Raw genomic sequence first — 17,535 nt, 5'->3', positions numbered from 1 at the left:
GGCAGCCTGCAGGCTGCAAGGTGGCTTTGCCTTGCTTCTGTTGTCTGGCCTTGAAGGTCAGAAAAAGTTGTTAGCACTGTGTGAAGTCTGGGCATTAATGCCACCCTGTTCTTACTGCAAGCTAAACAGGAGGCCAGAGGTATTAGAATAGGATGTTAAAGGCAGGATGCATACTGCAATCCCTCAAGAGTTTTTGCTCTGCCAGGTACTTGTGGCTAAGTTCTGTGAGATGTTGAGACAGTCTAGTATTTCAATGCTTCCAACAGGATGAGCCCACTTCAATTCATGCAATGCTGCTTCTTCTGTTACATTGGTGCTGCTGCCAGTGTGAAGCCAGTTCAGCTGCATCAGCTGGCAGAAGCCTGGGGTTTGATGGGTGCAATCTGTAATTAGTGAGTTGAACCCACTCATAAGTCAGATGAGAGCAATCAGCAGCCTGAGCAAAGGGCCAGAACTGTGCCTGGGAATGGGAGGGGAATATGGGAAGGTAAGGGAGCACCTGCCCTGTTGGCAATGAGCTGCTACATCAGTGCTGCCTTGTTGCAGAACAAAGACCCTTTCTACAGCTGTGAGGCACATCACCCTGCTCCCTGGTGCTGCCTCCTAAGGCATGAGCGTGTCCAAAAGCTGGCATCCACTGAACCAAGTATAGGGAAGGATAACTGTGGGAAATGGAGGGACATGAGTATGCCAGCTGCTGTTTTTCATGGAAACCCAGGATGTCTACCACTGTAGTCTGTGCTTCTTCAGCCTCTGGAAGACAATTGTTCTCCCACACTGCCAGGCTTTGTTACTAGGAGCAGTGGAGATGTGAGTTCCTACCAATGACTGCTGCTTTGCTGCATCAGCAAGGAATGCCACTGCACATTAAAGGTCCTGAGTGACTTGTTCAGGATGTGGTTTTTGTGACAGACAACTATCACAAGGACAAAACTCTACAGCTGTTTTTCCCTCCTGCGCAGAATAACCTGTCTTGCTCAAGGTTAACAGCAATCAGCTCATCTCAGCCAAACACTGTTAATTCTGGTGTTGTCATCCTGTGGATCAGCAGGACTGTGAAGCAGGAGAATACTTCTTCAGAAAGCATCCTGCCTTTTCAGAACTTTTTATTTAAAAAAAGATAAAAGTTACTTAAATGCTTCATTTGACAAAATTTTATAAGGTGCATTTTTAAATTCAAAGGAAGGAAATGGTATTCAGATGCTGATAGCAAAAGCTAGGTTACCCAAAGCCAGACTGGAGTAACCAGAAGAAAAGCTGTACTATTTGCGTAATGATTTAATGCAAGGCATTCTGTAAACACTAGAGGAAAACCATCAAAACTTGAGAATTGGGAAAGAGAATAGTGAGGCTCCTTTAAGAAGTAATACCACTGAAAGTTTGAAATTTTCCTATGTAGGCAGTTCTGTATTCTGATCAACCTAAATCCTGCATTGTGAGGGACATGGCTTGGGGTCACCTGCCAGTACATCTCCCTGATCATTGTCTTGTTTGTGTCACGTTTCTTTTACTGTAGAACTACTTCAACTGCAACTCTGCTTTCACAGGATACTCTAATGCAAATATGTATTTCCCCCAGCAGACACTTCCACAAATATATGCTTCCCCCAACAAATGCTCCCCACTATCCCTGGATATTGAGTACTGCCAGCAAGGGGTGTATTGAAAGTGGCAAAAATCATATCAGGTGTGAGATGTTATTTGGTATCATGTCAACCTCTCTGTCATTCCTTCAATGTTGAATCATCTCCCTTGTGGGAAAGGTTGGGCTGTATCTTACGCCATATTCTGTCTGTTTTTTAGTAGAACATGGAAAAATATTTGCTCTTCTTTTTGTTGCATCTTCCAGCATTTAAATTGGCATTGTTTCTTCCAGTTGCTACTTGTTTAGTGCAGTGCAATGTTGGACAAAAGCCTCTGTGAAGCAACTGTGACTGATCTTTATTTAGCAAGGACCTGGAGGATTACCCTTTAAGGTTAGAAAGTATTTTGTAGCAGTGAAAAGCCTCCTATAGTGCCTTCCTATCTGAGCAACTTTAGCAGCTTTTCATTTGCTCATTCAAATAACATCAAGCTGAACACTGTGATGTACATAGGAGTTATTATCTCTGTATGAAGTCTCAGAAAAGAAAATAAATCCATTTCCCAGGACCTGCTGCAAGATTGCAACACTTTCAGAAAATTTTGTTTGGTTTACAAGTTTACATTTACTAGAACTGCCTTGCTGGGACCTTATGCTGTGTGACTCTTGTCCACTCAAAGCTTGGAACTGCCCTCCGTTCCTTCACCCTTTACCCATTAAAAACAAATAACATGTCCCTTTTATATCCACAAAACAATGACACAGTAAAGACCTTTGGCTCCTGCCAATGCCAGAGTCCAAATCAGATTATAAAAAAATATTTATTAAAAAAAAAAGACTACAAAATAGCATTTACTGTTACTCCTGATTTCACTTTCCTTTCTCTTTGGTCTCTGCACAGTAGATTATGTTACTAAGTTAGAAACTTCAGTTGTCTTGTCATTGTGCATAACATATGTTAGCAGCTGGAGGAGGAAATGTCATTGAATAATTACAGAAAAAAAGGGCTGGAGAGATCCTTGAGAGTCCATCCCCATGCTTGGTCTGGGTAATCCAGACTGTAATTATATCTCAAAACCATCTGCTTAACAGTTTTTAAAAGTTTGTGATGATGAAGGTACTGCAAACTCCACAGTCATTTTCATCTAGCACTGTCCACACCATTAGAAAGTCTGTTGTATGTCTAATATAAGCGGTGGAGAACAGATAATTAAATTCCTCTTTATGGATAACTTTCAGTCTTGAAGATTATGTTATACTAATCTTTTTTTTTTAAGACTGTTTATTTCAATTTTTCCTTACACATTGTGTTTTGTATTCCTAGCCTTATTTTCCTAGCTCTTCTGTACAGCCCTCCTGAAACGCACCACACATAACTGGATGTGGTGCTTCAGGCTGAGGCTTTGCCCCTGGCAAACACAATGGAAGTATTATTTATTATGTGTTACAGTTTTAGATGTGCCAATAGCACACTGTCTACTTTTCCAGCAAGTCATCTGCTGTATGATTGAGGGCCAGATGAAATGGTCTTCAGAGAGAAAGTGAAAACAATTGAAGGTGAGGAGGCTGTGCCAGGGCAGGGAGCTCTTGACTCCCATGTCCTAGGCTTGCTTTCATCACTCAGCCAATGGAACATGAAAAATGCAAATCAATTATATAACTAATAATTGTGGAAGTTTCCAAGGGAAAAGGTAACTTTCCAGTGGTTACAGCTAGCAACAAAATGACAAGGCAGTTTGAACAATACCTATAGCCATCTGTGTCTCTCTACTAACCATTCATTTGAGCAGTAGGAGACTTGGCAATACTGTCTTCATCACTGCAGAGACCAGAAATGAAATGATTTTCCATTTTAAGCAGCAGTGGAAGTAGCAAAACAGGAATGAATGCACAAAAGGCAGAGCTCCCTCGTAAAATGGTTTGAGGGCTGTCTTCTTTTGCTTAAAAAAAAAAGAAACAAAAAATGTGTGAGGAAATTTAGGAGCAGTAAGTTTAGGGGTCTGTGAATTAATTAATGAAACTGTAGCCCCGCACAGCCCCTTGGGAGAGAACTGGTGCTTGGATAAAGCTGTTGTAAGACTGTGTAATCAGTAGCACATGTGGAAAGATGCTGAGCACCTAAGTCAGTGCTGGTGTGACGCAGATGCCAGGTTCGAGGCAGCTTGCCAAAAGTAGTCCACTGTCTGTTGACAAAAGCATTACGTACCTCATACGTAGTATGAAGGGGTTTGAGAAGACTTTATTCAGAGGACCCATGCAAAAGTCACCAGTAGTAACAAAAGTTAACCTGAATTCTTCTATATTCAGAAGTACACAGTTGAGAACTAGCATCTAAGTTGTTAAGAAACTAAGAAATGTGATTGAGTGCAAGATATAACATGTGAGCAGGAACGGATTTTCATCAGAGGTAATAAAACCCATCTGCCTGCAGAATGAGCTGCCCAACTCAAGATCAGAGTGGAACTAGTCCTTCTTAAAAGGAGGCAGACATTTGAGAAGTCAGAAAACCGAAGCGACTGCATCAAAGTGCAAAATCACTCAATGTTAGAATCAGTCCAAATGATCTCTGTGCAAAAAGAAAGAAAGGAGTTCGTTCAAAGTTTATCTGAAGTAAGATTGTACTACTACTTGTTGTAGCTATAAAACCCGTAAAGTGCTAGCCAGGTACTAGAAGTTTCAGGAGGGGGATAGAATGTGAATACCAGTTCTGAGGTGGGACTTTGTAGCTACGTTCTGTGAGGCCCACCTGCAAAGACAGCTTTGCAACCCTGTGATTAGAGAACAAGTTTTGTAGGCCACCCATTCTTTAACAACTGAAATGTAACATTTGTGGGAAGTCTGTAATAGTCTTGGATTGCTTTAGAGAACTATTTTCATTGTATGAAGCACTTGTGGCACATTGGAACGCAAATTTTGGATTCCTATGCTTTATCGAGGATTGCATACAAAGCCACATCCAGCTTCTTAATGAGGGCTGAGCGGGTGTCACCTCCTTTTTCCGCCAGCCAGTAAGCTTAAATATAGGTTCTCAGCCTGCAGCCTTGCCCTGAAATTGGCGCGGGGAGCAATCCCGCAGGATGTTTTGCCCTTTCCGGGGTAAGGGATGCCATCAGCCTGCAAAGCAGCGGACTGACAGCGGCAGCAGGGCTGCATCGTGGGGGTAGGTCCCTACAAGCACTCCTGGCAGCTCTTCACTCAGAAACGGAAAGCAACGAGTTGCCAGAATACGCTGCCTTTAGAGGCAGCAAAGGAGCTGATCCCAGCTATTTCACAGCGAGCCCTGGGCTCCGGACCAGACTAGTTCTGGTTCTTATCTAGTCTTCACGCACTGGTCACTGCCACCCGTACAGCGGCTGAGACCTGCCCTTTTGGACAGCCCCTTTCCTTCTGGACAGGCACTGGATGTGTGTGAACAAAGCAACATAAAGCATATATACTGAATCCATGATTTCTGCCATGGTTATGCAAAGAAACATAGAATGGCACAGAACTGTGTAATACTACTTCGATTACTGAATCACCCGTGTAACTGTTCTGCCAAAAACATTGAAGTGGGTATTTTAAACAGCAAAGTAGCTATTTAAGCCCACCCTGGCCCTTTCTGTTCCTCCACACAGCAGGTAGATAAAGGTCCGTGTGCTGCTTCAGGAAAGCTCAGCCCGGGTACTGATGCGGTGTCGCTGGCCCCAATAGGATCGTAAACCGAGGGGTAAAATCAGCGTCCTTATAGAGAATGGAGAGGAGAAACTCTAAGGGCCGAGTGACCTGCTCGTTAACCGGGGAGTGCTGAAACACCCGACACAGCCGCTCCATTCTCCCGGGGCAGGAATGCTCACGGAAAATGCCGGCCTGCCCCCCAGCCCAGCAGCCCTCCAAGGCCAGCGGCAAGGGGAGACCTCTGACTGCAAGGTCAGCGTGGTTAATCTTTTCCCCGGATAATTACAGCCGGCTCGGCGCCCCCTTCCAACCAACTGCGGCTTTGCATCCACCCCTTCCACACCCCGCTCCTGGCTCGGCCCCTCGGGCCAGCCCGCCCCGGGGCGGAGCCCCGCGTTCCCCAAAAGCCGCCGCGGCCGCGGGGGGCGGCGCTGGGATTTGGGAGCGGCGGGGTCGGCGCGGCTGGACGCGGGGGTCGGGCAGGGCTCGGTGGTGAGTGGGGAGGTGGCTGCTGCTGTTGACCTCAGGTCTTGGCGGGTGGGAGACCATTTTTCGTCTGTAGTAGTTGTTGCCACCCTAGACCCGAATCCGTTTTAAATAGTTAAAACTGCTATAAGCTCGAGTGTATTGTGTGCTTAACACGATAGCGATGTTTTCAACCAATGTATAAATCGATGTGGGACTCTTCAAGCCTGTTCCCCGTCAAGGAAATATCAAGCTACTTAAGTGATTTGTTCTTTCATGGAACCCAGGCTTTTAGGTTTAGTCCAGTCATGCTGTGGTTAAAAGTAAGAAGATTCTCTTCTGACCTCTGCAGAAAGTATGTGGATGAATCTCAACCCAATGTTCGTTAGGGTCGAGTATCCCCTCTGTCATCGCTGATGTTCAGGGTACGGCAACAGATATTTTGTAAAGACAGTATCTTTCTAGTAAAAGTGGAGACCTTAATTTTTTCTATTATGATGGCTGGATTCTCTTTTTAAGTAGTTTGCCACTCACTCAGCTGATACAGATTTGTTCTGAGGAGACACTTATTATTTTTATTGATACAGGGAAGAAGGTTTGACTAAGAAGCAAACCAAGAATTTGGAGTAGAAGCAGGAAATGAGACACCTGAGGTCATGGGGCGAAATTACTGGCTGGTGTGTGTTTTTTGATTTTTTTTTTTTCCTGAGGAAAACTCTCCCTCTTTGCTTAATCTTTTTCTTCTTCTTCATACTTCTTCCTAAAGTATGGAAATCTTGAAGAAGCAGGCTGGAGGTTAGAAGTTGGAATATTCATATGGTTAGTTTAGCATACTGGCAGGAGATGAGACTTGAAAGCCTTTCAGATGTACAGACCTTGACCTTCACTTTGGGATCTGTCAAAGGAAGAGTATGCTATAAAATTTTTGCATTAGGGTATCCTATTTATATATTGAAGCTTCAACTAATACTTATAAATCTGTGTGCAAATTGAAAATTTAATATATTTGACCATGTTCAACATTACACAGAAAAAGTGAGTAGCCTTCATTGCCTAGGCAGAGTGAAATATGAAACAAAGAGAAAAAGGATCTATTTTCATTTTATTAGTGTTATGGTATTTGTGATAGATGAAAACTTGTTTAAATATGTTGGGGGGGGCTTAACTATCAGTTTTGATGAGTTTCTCAGGAATAAGGATCAGGTGTGTAGCAGCTAGTGGGCAAACTGAGCTTGGCTTTGTTTCTGTTAAGTAAATGATCTGCCATTAATCAGGGCAGAACAGGATTATGAGGAACTTGGAGCTGGAACTGGCTTCCCTCTGATACAGTGTCATATCCATGTGGCTCTGCCTCCTTTGTATTGAAAAGCTGGCATGGTCTAAGCCTGTGTGTCCAGACCTCTGTACTGCACTCCTTTTGGCAGTATAGTGGTGTGACCTTAGTTGCCTCGTCCTTTTTTTTTTTAATGATGTTCTTTGCAGTAGTCTAAAGAATAAGATGGATTTCTTTGCACATAGGTGTTGAGTATGTAAAATTTTGTGATTTATAGCTTCTTTCTTTTTCTTGTGTGTCAGAAGACTTGGGTAACTCATGAAATAAAGATGATAAAAAGAAAACTAGAGCTGCAGAAAGTGTTCAGGCCTGCTGAGTGTCGGCAACTCTGAAAATTCATTTAGGTGCTGGGTTATTGGCATTTCTAGAGGAAGTGACTAAAGAAGGTTCAGCTGTACAAAAGGCTGGGCTAAGTAATGGGTGTATTTGTGATATTTTCCAGTTAGGCACTACAGGTGATAAAGCAGGTAAGAATAACAGGGAGTGTAAGTGCCGAGGGAAGTATTTTCAAGTACAATTTTCCCCTAAAATTAATTGGCAAAAATAACTGTAGAACGCATTGTTTAGGGGGATATTATAGAAAATGAGGAATAAAACCTATTTATTTTGTGAGAAAGGGGAAAAATAAGATGTTGAGAAATGTGCTTGCTTTTAGGAAGGGCAGTCTTGTGTTGGCTGGACTAGTTTGAAGTTCTTATCTCTTTTCTAATACAACTGGATTACGTTAATGTCTTGCAAAGCATATGCTATAGTTAATTATGAATTGTGGTTACTTTGTTAAATTCCCTAATTGACACAATTTTCATGTAACATTCAAGAATGAATATTGTGAACACTGGTAGCAGAAATGGGTCTGAATGGAAGCAAAATGGTGTATGCACCCTTATTTTCTGTCCAAGTGTACCGGCTTAGCTCATGCTAAATAATGTTGGTAACTGGAAAAAACGCAGTTCAGTAATGACTGCAGGATGTAGTCAGACTAGTTCAGTTTAGTAAAAAATCCTTGGAGGCTATTCACTGCAGTGCTCCTTAACAGTATGCCTGGGAGACAACCTGCTTAACCTTTCATGGTGAGGAGAGTGGTGGTTGAACCCAGATGCCTTTCTGTGGTATTCCTGTCTTTCTTCTGATTGTCAAATGTATTAAATCTGGATTTTTTTACTCTTTACTCATGTTTGAAAGAACCATTTTAATTGGACTAGGCACAAAGTTTTTACTAAGTGTTAGCATGTGTATTTATGACATGTACTTACAGTAGTTTTAAATCTTCCTCTTTTACAGAAAGAGGAACCAATAATGCCAGCATTGAACTGGAAGCCTTTTATCTATGGAGGCTTAGCATCAATCACTGCAGAATGTGGTAAATGTTTGCTTTAACTGTTGACATGATTTTCTTTACTTGGATGGTCTCTATGTAAAACCAGTCTGGTTCCATGCTGCCGGTGACACGGTGGTCTGCAGTATAGAGTTCTTTGCTTAATGCTGATTGAGGAGTTGCTCTTATCTCTGTTGAAATGTCAGAACGCTTGTGTCTGTAAATGCTCATCCCTGTTGAGTCTTCTTTTCTATACATATTTTGCCTCTGTGTTTTATTATTTGGTGTTTGTTTGATCTATTCCTAGACAGTGGTCATAAGTAGATACAGCTTCTGCTTTGCTGCAGTAGACCAGTTATGCTCTTAACTTGTAGATTTTTCTCTTAGCTTTACTGAATATCTATATTGCAGTTTAAATAATCTTTTCTTGAATGTAAGTGGTTGCTTAGATTTGAGCACTTAAATTCAATAGTGAGCAACACAGAATAATTGCTGTAGTGAGACAGTGCATCTGATGTTTTAGGCCTCCTCGAAAGGCAAACCTTAAATATCAACATCTTTGTAAAGTTGTATCTGAAATGCATGTATATGAAAATAAAGGAAATATGGATTTTCATTGTAGCAAGACATGGTTGGGCATGTGGTGGGCTTGCATGAAAGGCCTGTCTAGTAAAGTAGATGCAGTATAAAATTACACTTAAAACTACTATTTTGCTTTCATAGAGTACTTTGGGTTGGAAGGTCATCTGGTCCAACACCTCTGCTTTAAGCAGGGACATCTTCAATTAGATCAGGTTGCTCAAAGCCTTGTCCAATCCAACTTTGAATGACTCCAGGGACGGGAAGGGTTTCTACTTAGGAAATTTGTACAAACGTGAGTTTGAAACCTGTCATTATTTCACTTGACTGAATATGGCCAATAATGCCAAAAGCTTTGAAGGAAGACATACAATTCATGAAAACTTTGCTTGTCTGGTAAGCCTCATTTAAACAGATGTAGTTAATCCTGACTCCTGTTAGTACTTAGGCGAGTACGGAATGTTGAGGTGGTCCTTTTCCTGGATGGATATAGTTTCTGAACCCTTTCATAAGGGGAGCATGGAGAATATGAATTGAACATAACACAGCAGTAGGCTACGGGAAAGCAGTAACAGAAATAGGTACTGCTGCTATTGCTTTTACAGATACAGGCCAGAATCTGTATAGCGTGTCCTAAAGAATTTATTTGCCTTCAGTGACATCCTCTTCAAAGGTGTTGGTAGAATACATGTGCAAACTCAGTGCTCGATTGGGATTGCAAAGTCCTGTTCAGTGTGGCTGCTTACAATAAGGCAAGGCGGTGTTGCCTGACAATACAGTTAATGTGAACACAGGAGGTAGGCAGGGCCTCTGACAGGCCTTTAGAAGAAACAAGGTGATAGAATGTGAATCACTTCTTTAAAAGAAAGTCTTGGTAAGAAAGGCTTCTTTCCCATGGGAGTACTTTTATATATTATGATATATAATAAATGTTGCTGTTTCTTGTATGATGTTCTGTTGTCTTTGGTTAGGGAGGTACTTCATTAATTTTCTCACCGATTTTCCTTTAAGGTACTTTCCCCATTGATCTGACCAAAACGCGTCTCCAGGTTCAAGGTCAAGTTAATGATGCCAAATATAAAGAGATCCGCTACCGTGGAATGGTGCACGCGCTGGTCAGAATATGCAGAGAAGAAGGGTTGAAAGCCTTATATTCTGGGTAAGATTAACTGAGTTTCAGCAATGGCTTATGAACAGTCTGATGATAAAAGTATAAGCCCATTGTGTGTGAATTTTTCAGTTTCAGAATTTCAGGGTGTTTGGCTAGCCTTAATCTGGAAGTTGGAAGACCCGGATTTCATACCTTCATTGCTGTACGCTGCCATAGCATTTCATGTTAAAAAAAAACCAAACCCTTGAACAACAAAACCTACATGAAACAAAATACCTAAGCATAAGGTTATTCTCTACAGTGCTGCTATGGTTGTTCCATGTGCCAGAATTAAAATTGGATTTACCTTTGTCTATAAATGAGCATGCTTCTCTTCAAAACATGCAGGATGGTGGGGGAACTACATTTCAGATGTTGCCAGCTATTTTATAGATTACAAGTTGAAGCATGATCTAATAGTAATAATTCCCTCACAGTCCATTCATGTTCTTGCAGGCTATATTAAAAAAAAAGTAAAAAGCTCCAAAGCTTATTTTGTTTACAGTGAGTTTAAATATTTGATTTAAATGAACAAACCTTTCTTTGCTAGATATCTCTGCACTAGGAAGAACCTTCTGATGAGTTTGAGACCTTGAGCGTAAACATTATTGCTGCTTGTTTTTACAGGATTGCACCTGCAATGCTACGACAAGCTTCATATGGAACTATAAAAATAGGCACTTACCAGAGCTTGAAAAGAATGTTTGTTGAGCATCCAGAAGGTGAGTGGTTATTTTCTATTTGAGGACTGATTTGCTTGAAGCTGATTGTTTCCATTTGGTATCTTACTGTAGCATTTGAACAAGTCTACCAAGAAGACATTCCTTATACCAGTTACAACAAAGTTAGTCAGCAAGGGTAACTCATCAGAGCAGGTTTTATGGGTTCTGTAACTGGCACTCTCTGGTTAAATGAGGGGAGGCATCATCCTATCCTAATGCATCTTAAGCTTTGTAAATCTGCAGCTGAACTCTTTGTTTGTGAAACAGATGAAACCCTCATGATGAATGTTCTGTGTGGCATTCTTTCGGGAGTAATCTCGTCATCTATTGCCAACCCAACTGATGTCTTAAAGGTAATTGTGTAGAGCTTGTCTTCTTAGTTTTTATTCTCTCCTGAAGTAAAAACAGTCTCCTGATGAACATAGGCTTTGTTTTGTAACCCTGTTTATACTCATCTCTTAACTTCAGTAACATCCCAAATTCTTGGAACCTCCTTCTGGTCCATACTAATCATTTGGAAGTATGCATAACGAAGGTGAAGGCTGGGGAGGTAGTTAGATCCACATGTTTCTGAGTGTGGGGGGGAGAATAACTTTGATGCTGTGCTGTTTGTGTGGAAGCCACGATGCATATTTCATTTGTACTTCTTGGTAACACTGTTACACTTGCATGTTTCTAGAGCTCAAAATAGGTGAAGATCAGTTCAGAGGCAAGAGTTCCTGTGAATGCTACTTGTACTGTATGGTTCCTTAACACTGTAGAGAGGCTTTGCAAGCCTATGTTCCAAAGAAATGGCATTCCAGCAGCAATTTGAAGTGAATTAGTGAAACAACCATCTCTTTAAGAATCCGTTAGCTTAATCACAGTCAGTTACTTGAAAGGGTTGATGGTATTTATCTTATAAAACTGGAGCTCGTGACTTACACAGCTGCTCCTAATGAAAAGAAAGTCAAGAAAACTATGTTCTGAAACTACTAAAGTGCTTAATCCTTCATAGTACTAGTGAAGTTATGTAGTGACATGTCAAATATAAGCTTGTATTTCAAATGTGACTTCAATTAGTTACTTCCTAAAATTATGTCCACTTACCAAGTCACTTGTTGACAACTTGTATATGAAAGTTACCCTGACAGGTTCCTAAGAATGTTTTTATAAATCTACAGGGTTGAAGACCATGGTTTTCAGTTGCTGAAACACTAATCTTTTTAACCTTTCATTTCAACATGTTCCTGTGAGAACACTGTTGAGAACCCATCTGCCTGTCTTATCTAAATGGAGCAGTGTACCCATACAGAAATAGAAGTGACTTAATGCAGTTAAGAATTCTACCACATACTTCTTCAAAATTAGCAGCTGCATTTGGATAGTTAAGGCAAAAGATTGCACTATAGTTGTGGTAATGTCAGCTCTTGCTTTTATACTCAAAGAGAAATTGGCTTTACTACTTGCAGTTGTAACTTAATAGTTGAATCTAGTTTTATTATTTTTTTGGTTGTATTTATCTTTGTATCTTCAAATGAATCTCAGATCAGAATGCAAGCTCAAGGTAGAACAATTCAAGGAGGAATGATGGGCAACTTCATACAGATATACCAAAAGGAAGGCACTAAAGGATTATGGAAGGCAAGTTTTTTTTTTTAACTTATTTTGCACTTCAGCTACACTTCCTTATTCAATTGAATGCCACGTATTCCTACAGTGTTCTCAGCTGAAATATGGAGGCTGTAATGTCTGTCATTTGTCATGACTGCTTCACTGCTGGTATCTCAGTGCTTTTTGGTGAAGGATTACAGCCAGCCTTGTGTGTGAGGATTAGCTGCCAATTAGGAGAGGGAGAACAAATGTAGGGTTCAATTAGGGCTACTGGCTCTAGGAACAGGTCAACAACCCTTTGCATGACACCTCTCAACCTGTATGCTGTGTCTGTTTTAAAACATATGCTAAAGAATATTTGGAAGCAAAGGAGCTGCTAAGCATCCCTTGTAGCTCAGGAACTGTCATATTCAGTCTTAAAGGTTGTCTCTTGGGCCAATTATAGTCAATGACTGTATAACAACTGAAGAGCCAAAATGGACAATTGTTTTGAAACAGCTGGAAAATAGGACTGTTTTTCTATTAGTGTGCTTTTCTCACAAAATTTCTTGAGGATGAACAGAAAACTGGAGATCCTTACTTTGTCAGTTTTTCAGCTAGCAGCAAAGGAACACTGGTTTTGAGGTTTCTTGCATCAACAGTCAGCTAAATTGAGATGTTAGGCAGAAATAAATAACTTAAAGGATCTGAAGTTGCCATTCTGTGTGGAGAAGTGATTTATGTTATTTCAAATCTGTGGTTTTGGAGCACATACATCTAAGACTTGTACTAATTAGCCTTATTTGAATTTGCAATGTTCTTAACACTTTTGTGGTGTTTTGCTTTGTATTATAAGAGCTTGGCTTTTCTAACAGTGCACAAAGTTTGACTTAAAACCTCAACTGTATCCTTTCTTTTGCCAGGGAGTATCATTGACAGCACAGAGAGCTGCTATTGTTGTTGGAGTAGAGCTGCCAGTGTATGACCTTACCAAGAAGCACATAATTATGTCTGGACATATGGGAGATACAGTATATACTCATTTCCTGTAAGTTTGTGTAACTGGTTGTATAGGTCAGATCAGTTAGTTCGTGCTACAGGGGAGAGGAGTATTTTGATTTTTTTCTATCATCTGTCTAGGTGTGTACATATAAGTCTGTGTTTAGAATTTTTTGTGTAATAGCATCTCAAATGGTAGCATGGAAGCTAATTTTATTTAGCATTTGAATTTAGCTTTCTTTTGAAATGTGGAAATTTTTGTGGGTGGTCTGAATCATTCAACTGTGCAAATTGAGGTTAGAAGAAATTTACAGTCAAATATTATTCCTTGGGGCATGAACATCTTTTCAAGCATACTGTATATAAGGACTGTATAGCAAATTTTCAAAACTATGTTTTATAGTAAAGTAACTTTTCACATCCATTAGCTGATTTCATTTCTTTAGTAAAAGCATTAAACAGTCATTATTACTATGCGTTTCCTGGGAAGGGGAAATTCTTGTACATCTGTGTGGTAGATGAGGTTTCATTAAACCCTTCTTTTACTAGTTCCAGTTTTCTTTGTGGGTTAGCTGGAGCCCTTGCATCCAACCCAGTTGATGTTGTAAGAACACGCATGATGAATCAGAAAAGCCAAGAACATGGGAGACACACAGCCTACAAGGGCACTTTGGATTGCTTGTTACAGGTAAGTAGTTCATGTATCATCATAAATAGAGACTGCTGCCATGAACCAATGGTTTTGCTGTGGAGCTCAAAATTCTGTTTTCCCTAATAACTTAGATATGTTTTTTGCCATAATATTTAAAAGGACTATGCTGTCAGTAATGCACTCAAGTGTGAAAAGTATCTACTGTCTTCACAGAAAGGCGGGAAGAAAGTTAGTGTCTGCTGCCAACCTTACTTTATTTGGGTGCTTGGATGAGGAGAGGAAGGCTCTCAGCAGCCAACTCTCTTGCTCAACTTTGTACTATGTCAGGCTGATAGGAAATTATCATTCCACAGGTTGGTCCTTGAAGAACAAGATCTTCTGAAACAGATGGTTTTCTATGTTGCTTACTGCATAATGGAAAGCCTAGTACAGCCAGAGGCAAGGCCAGCCTCGGGTTTTGATTACTTTGATTTGGTTTTGGAAGTCTCTAACTTTGGGACCATGATGGCCTTTTACATGGAGAAGAATGGATGGACAGCTGTTGGTCAGCTGTTGCTGTCCAGCTGTTGACTGAACAGTCCAAGTCACATTGTCCAGTGAAATTTTTGAGGTCCATAAAGCAAACTGAAATATTTCAAGGGACTGCCAAATGTTAACTACAGGTTTATATGCAGCAAATTTCAAGGGGCTGCCAAATGTGGACTGCAAGTTTGCATCTAATGAAATGTATCTTTGTCCTGTCAGACAATAAATTTAAATCAAGGGGGTGGCTTAGTCATGTAACCTTGTCTGGTACAGTCTTGTTAGCTGAGATGCTGTCTGGATTTCTCACTAAAAAAAATTGTGTGTTCTTACGTTGTTTTTTTTTCTTTCCTAGACATGGAAGAATGAAGGCTTTTTTGCTCTGTATAAAGGATTTTGGCCAAACTGGTTAAGACTTGGTCCTTGGAATATCATTGTATCCTTTCCATAGGTGTGCAAAACTACTAAGTTAGCCGTACAACAGCAAGTATTGTTTTTTACAGAATTACTCAGTGTGGGAAGTGTCATATCAGCACAGATAGTCTCCTTTTTTTTCTGAATGGAAAAATGTGCAGTTGACAGTTTTTTTTTAACTGCTTCCAGTCAGATTGAATTTGTGATTCACACAGAGTCAATACTAAAATATGGTCTTGCAAAATAATTTTCTTCCAATTTCATGCCTGTCCATTTCCTTTGTTATGAGCCCAGTTTTAATCAAAGTGTTGACCAGGTGAATTAGGAATGGGGGCTATTTCCAGAGCTGGGGAAACTGTTGGCAGTTATTGATGCAATCTTTTTGTTTATCTTACTCTCACAATTTTGGCTTTGTTTCAAGAGCCAGCTGATCAGAGCCCTGGGAAGTAGGTTGATAGAAATGTTTTTTTACAATAAACTAACCTTCTTTAGCCCATCAAAGCGAAGTGATTAAAAAATCTTAAGGGTTTTTGCAGTATTGTCCTGCCTCCTCAGTTCTGGATTTAACATCCAGAGGAAGATGGATGGGAAAGTATTTTGTATCACCAGCCTTTAAGCAAGTTACATTGTTCTGCCTAGTATTGCTAAAAATGTGGCCAACTTGCAGCATGGCATAGAAAGGAACAAGGAGTGGAACACAGCTGTACACAGATGCAGCTAACCTTCAGTAGTTAAGTGACCTGTTTTCACTGCACGAACAGGAAACAGTTTTCCTTAATCAGCTGTGCCAGTTCTTTCTGACATATGAGCAGCTGAAGAAATTGGATGCCTGACATGCTGAGCTGGTACAGAATTCTGTTAATGTACTGTCCGAGTTTAGAGCAATGTGCAAGCTGTCTTGAGTGTTTGCTCTTTATTGTCTGAGCTGCTGGCCAAAGGAAGAGGTCACTGCAAGACTGAATGAGAAGAACTTGATTTCAAGGCAAACTGGCTCCTGTAACCATGGTTTGTGGATGATATGCACTGTTTTTCAGACTGAACCAAACATGGTGGAATACCTTCTGTCAACTGTTTCAGTGTTCGTGAATGTAAAGATCCGCAATGCAACTTTGTGCATCTGAGTCTCAAAGCATAGTGTTTTATAAGAGTCAAAGAACAAGTTTTTTCCTTCTGTATTTCCATAAAGGAAGGAAAAGGAAAAATATTCCTGTAAAGGAAAAAAGTATTTCTGTAAGGGAAGACAAGCAGAACCGAAGAGTTGGGCTTTTCTTGCTTTCAGAAATGTATACAATTTAAATGTAATAGCTTAAAGCTTCCAGTTAACTGGAAGTATCACAAGACATCTTTGCTGGCTTTCAGGCTGGCAAAATAACTACTGCAGTTTAAAATCTGTTTCTGGTTTTGAAGCTTTCCTGTGTTTTAAGTCCTGAGATGTCTGCATAATTTTCTGGGAATAATCCAGCTTCATTAGCAAGTGTGGTTGCTACAGTTGACAGTTTTGCATAGCTTGAAGAAAGGTTTTTTTTTTTTTTCTTCCATGTATAATTTTTGATTTCAGCATAAGTGCTTCTTCAACATATTCGTATGGAAATTGCTAGTAGGAATGAAGTTCAAACAAGTTCATGCCCATCTGCTGATCTTGCAGAGAAACTTTCCATGCCTCTTCCATCCTTGGGAAGAACTATTGCTTACTGGCTGTTTTACTCTGTGCAGTCAGGCTCTGTTATGTGGGTGCCTATGTGACAAGAACCAACCCCTCCAAAAGTGAATCTACTATAAAGACAGCTTTCCTCCTTTAAAAAGACACCCAAGTCCAGAACTAGTGAACACTTTCATATGCCAAAGATGCTTGAGTTGCTGCTACATGCAAGGAAACACTTGATGTAGAAATCAATCACAGCTTTATAAACATTACCTTTATGCTTAAAGGTATATCAAAGTTTCAGGGCCTTTAACTCAACGGTTACTTCAAGCTTAAGTGCTGTTGAATTCCAGGAAAAAGGAAGTATGCGAGATGCAAATCTTAGGCTGGATCTTCTGTGTTTACAGAGGGCAGCAAAGCAGGATCCATAGCTTTGGATTTTTGTGGCCTTGTGTTAATATTTTATGCATTTTTGATAGAATCATGCATTCCACTTAAGAAGTTTTGTTGTGATCTCAAAATTGCTATAATCACTTAATTACTATTTTTGAATTCACAAATAGATTTTTTTTTTTAAATGCACATGGCACTTTCTTTCCTAAGGTAAAACATTTTCTATATATAGGGGTAGGCTGATGTGCAGTGTTTCCCCTTAAAACTGTTTCTGTGCTTTAATGAAAAAGTATAAATATTTTTGTATGCTATGTAAGCAAAGTATATGTTTTTCAAGCCTATTAAAAGCATTAAAATGTAAAGTGTGATGACTTAGAACTGCTTTCAGTTTTCAAGTTTCAAATACTTCAAGGTGCTTAACAAAGGAAAGCTGTTGCTAGCTGTTCCATGTTATTGGTTATTTAGCTAAGGCATACTAAAGTTGCTTGCAGTAAAAAGCTTGTGTTCATGTGACTTGTGGCTGAATAACAGGCACTTA

The 17,535-nt window shown here is 40.2% G+C and overlaps 1 protein-coding gene across 3 annotated transcripts in view; it reads left to right on the top strand.

The window, feature by feature from the left end:
* SLC25A30 (solute carrier family 25 member 30) overlaps nt 1–17,359 on the top strand; it is a 33,768-nt gene extending 16,409 nt beyond the window's left edge. The window contains exons 1-11 of one of the 3 annotated variants that reach the window (XM_068182200.1): nt 5,608–5,731; nt 6,292–6,381; nt 8,319–8,397; nt 9,943–10,090; nt 10,709–10,803; nt 11,071–11,156; nt 12,331–12,430; nt 13,303–13,423; nt 13,924–14,062; nt 14,904–14,984; nt 15,754–17,359. In XM_068182200.1, coding sequence (XP_068038301.1) covers nt 6,361–6,381; nt 8,319–8,397; nt 9,943–10,090; nt 10,709–10,803; nt 11,071–11,156; nt 12,331–12,430; nt 13,303–13,423; nt 13,924–14,062; nt 14,904–14,984; nt 15,754–15,795 — 912 coding nt within the window. In that variant the 5' untranslated portion in view covers nt 5,608–5,731; nt 6,292–6,360 and the 3' untranslated portion in view covers nt 15,796–17,359. Of the gene's footprint in view, nt 1–5,607; nt 5,732–6,291; nt 6,382–8,318; nt 8,398–9,942; nt 10,091–10,708; nt 10,804–11,070; nt 11,157–12,330; nt 12,431–13,298; nt 13,424–13,923; nt 14,063–14,903; nt 14,985–15,753 lie in introns of those variants that run through there. The other 2 variants (XM_068182199.1, XM_068182201.1) reach the window with 2 other exon arrangements.
* The last annotated feature ends 176 nt before the right edge of the window (nt 17,360–17,535 follow it).

The sequence above is a fragment of the Anomalospiza imberbis genome, chromosome 2 (genome assembly GCF_031753505.1).
Source record: "Anomalospiza imberbis isolate Cuckoo-Finch-1a 21T00152 chromosome 2, ASM3175350v1, whole genome shotgun sequence".
Lineage (NCBI taxonomy): Eukaryota > Metazoa > Chordata > Aves > Passeriformes > Viduidae > Anomalospiza > Anomalospiza imberbis.
This window is presented reverse-complemented; position numbering and strand designations above follow the sequence as displayed.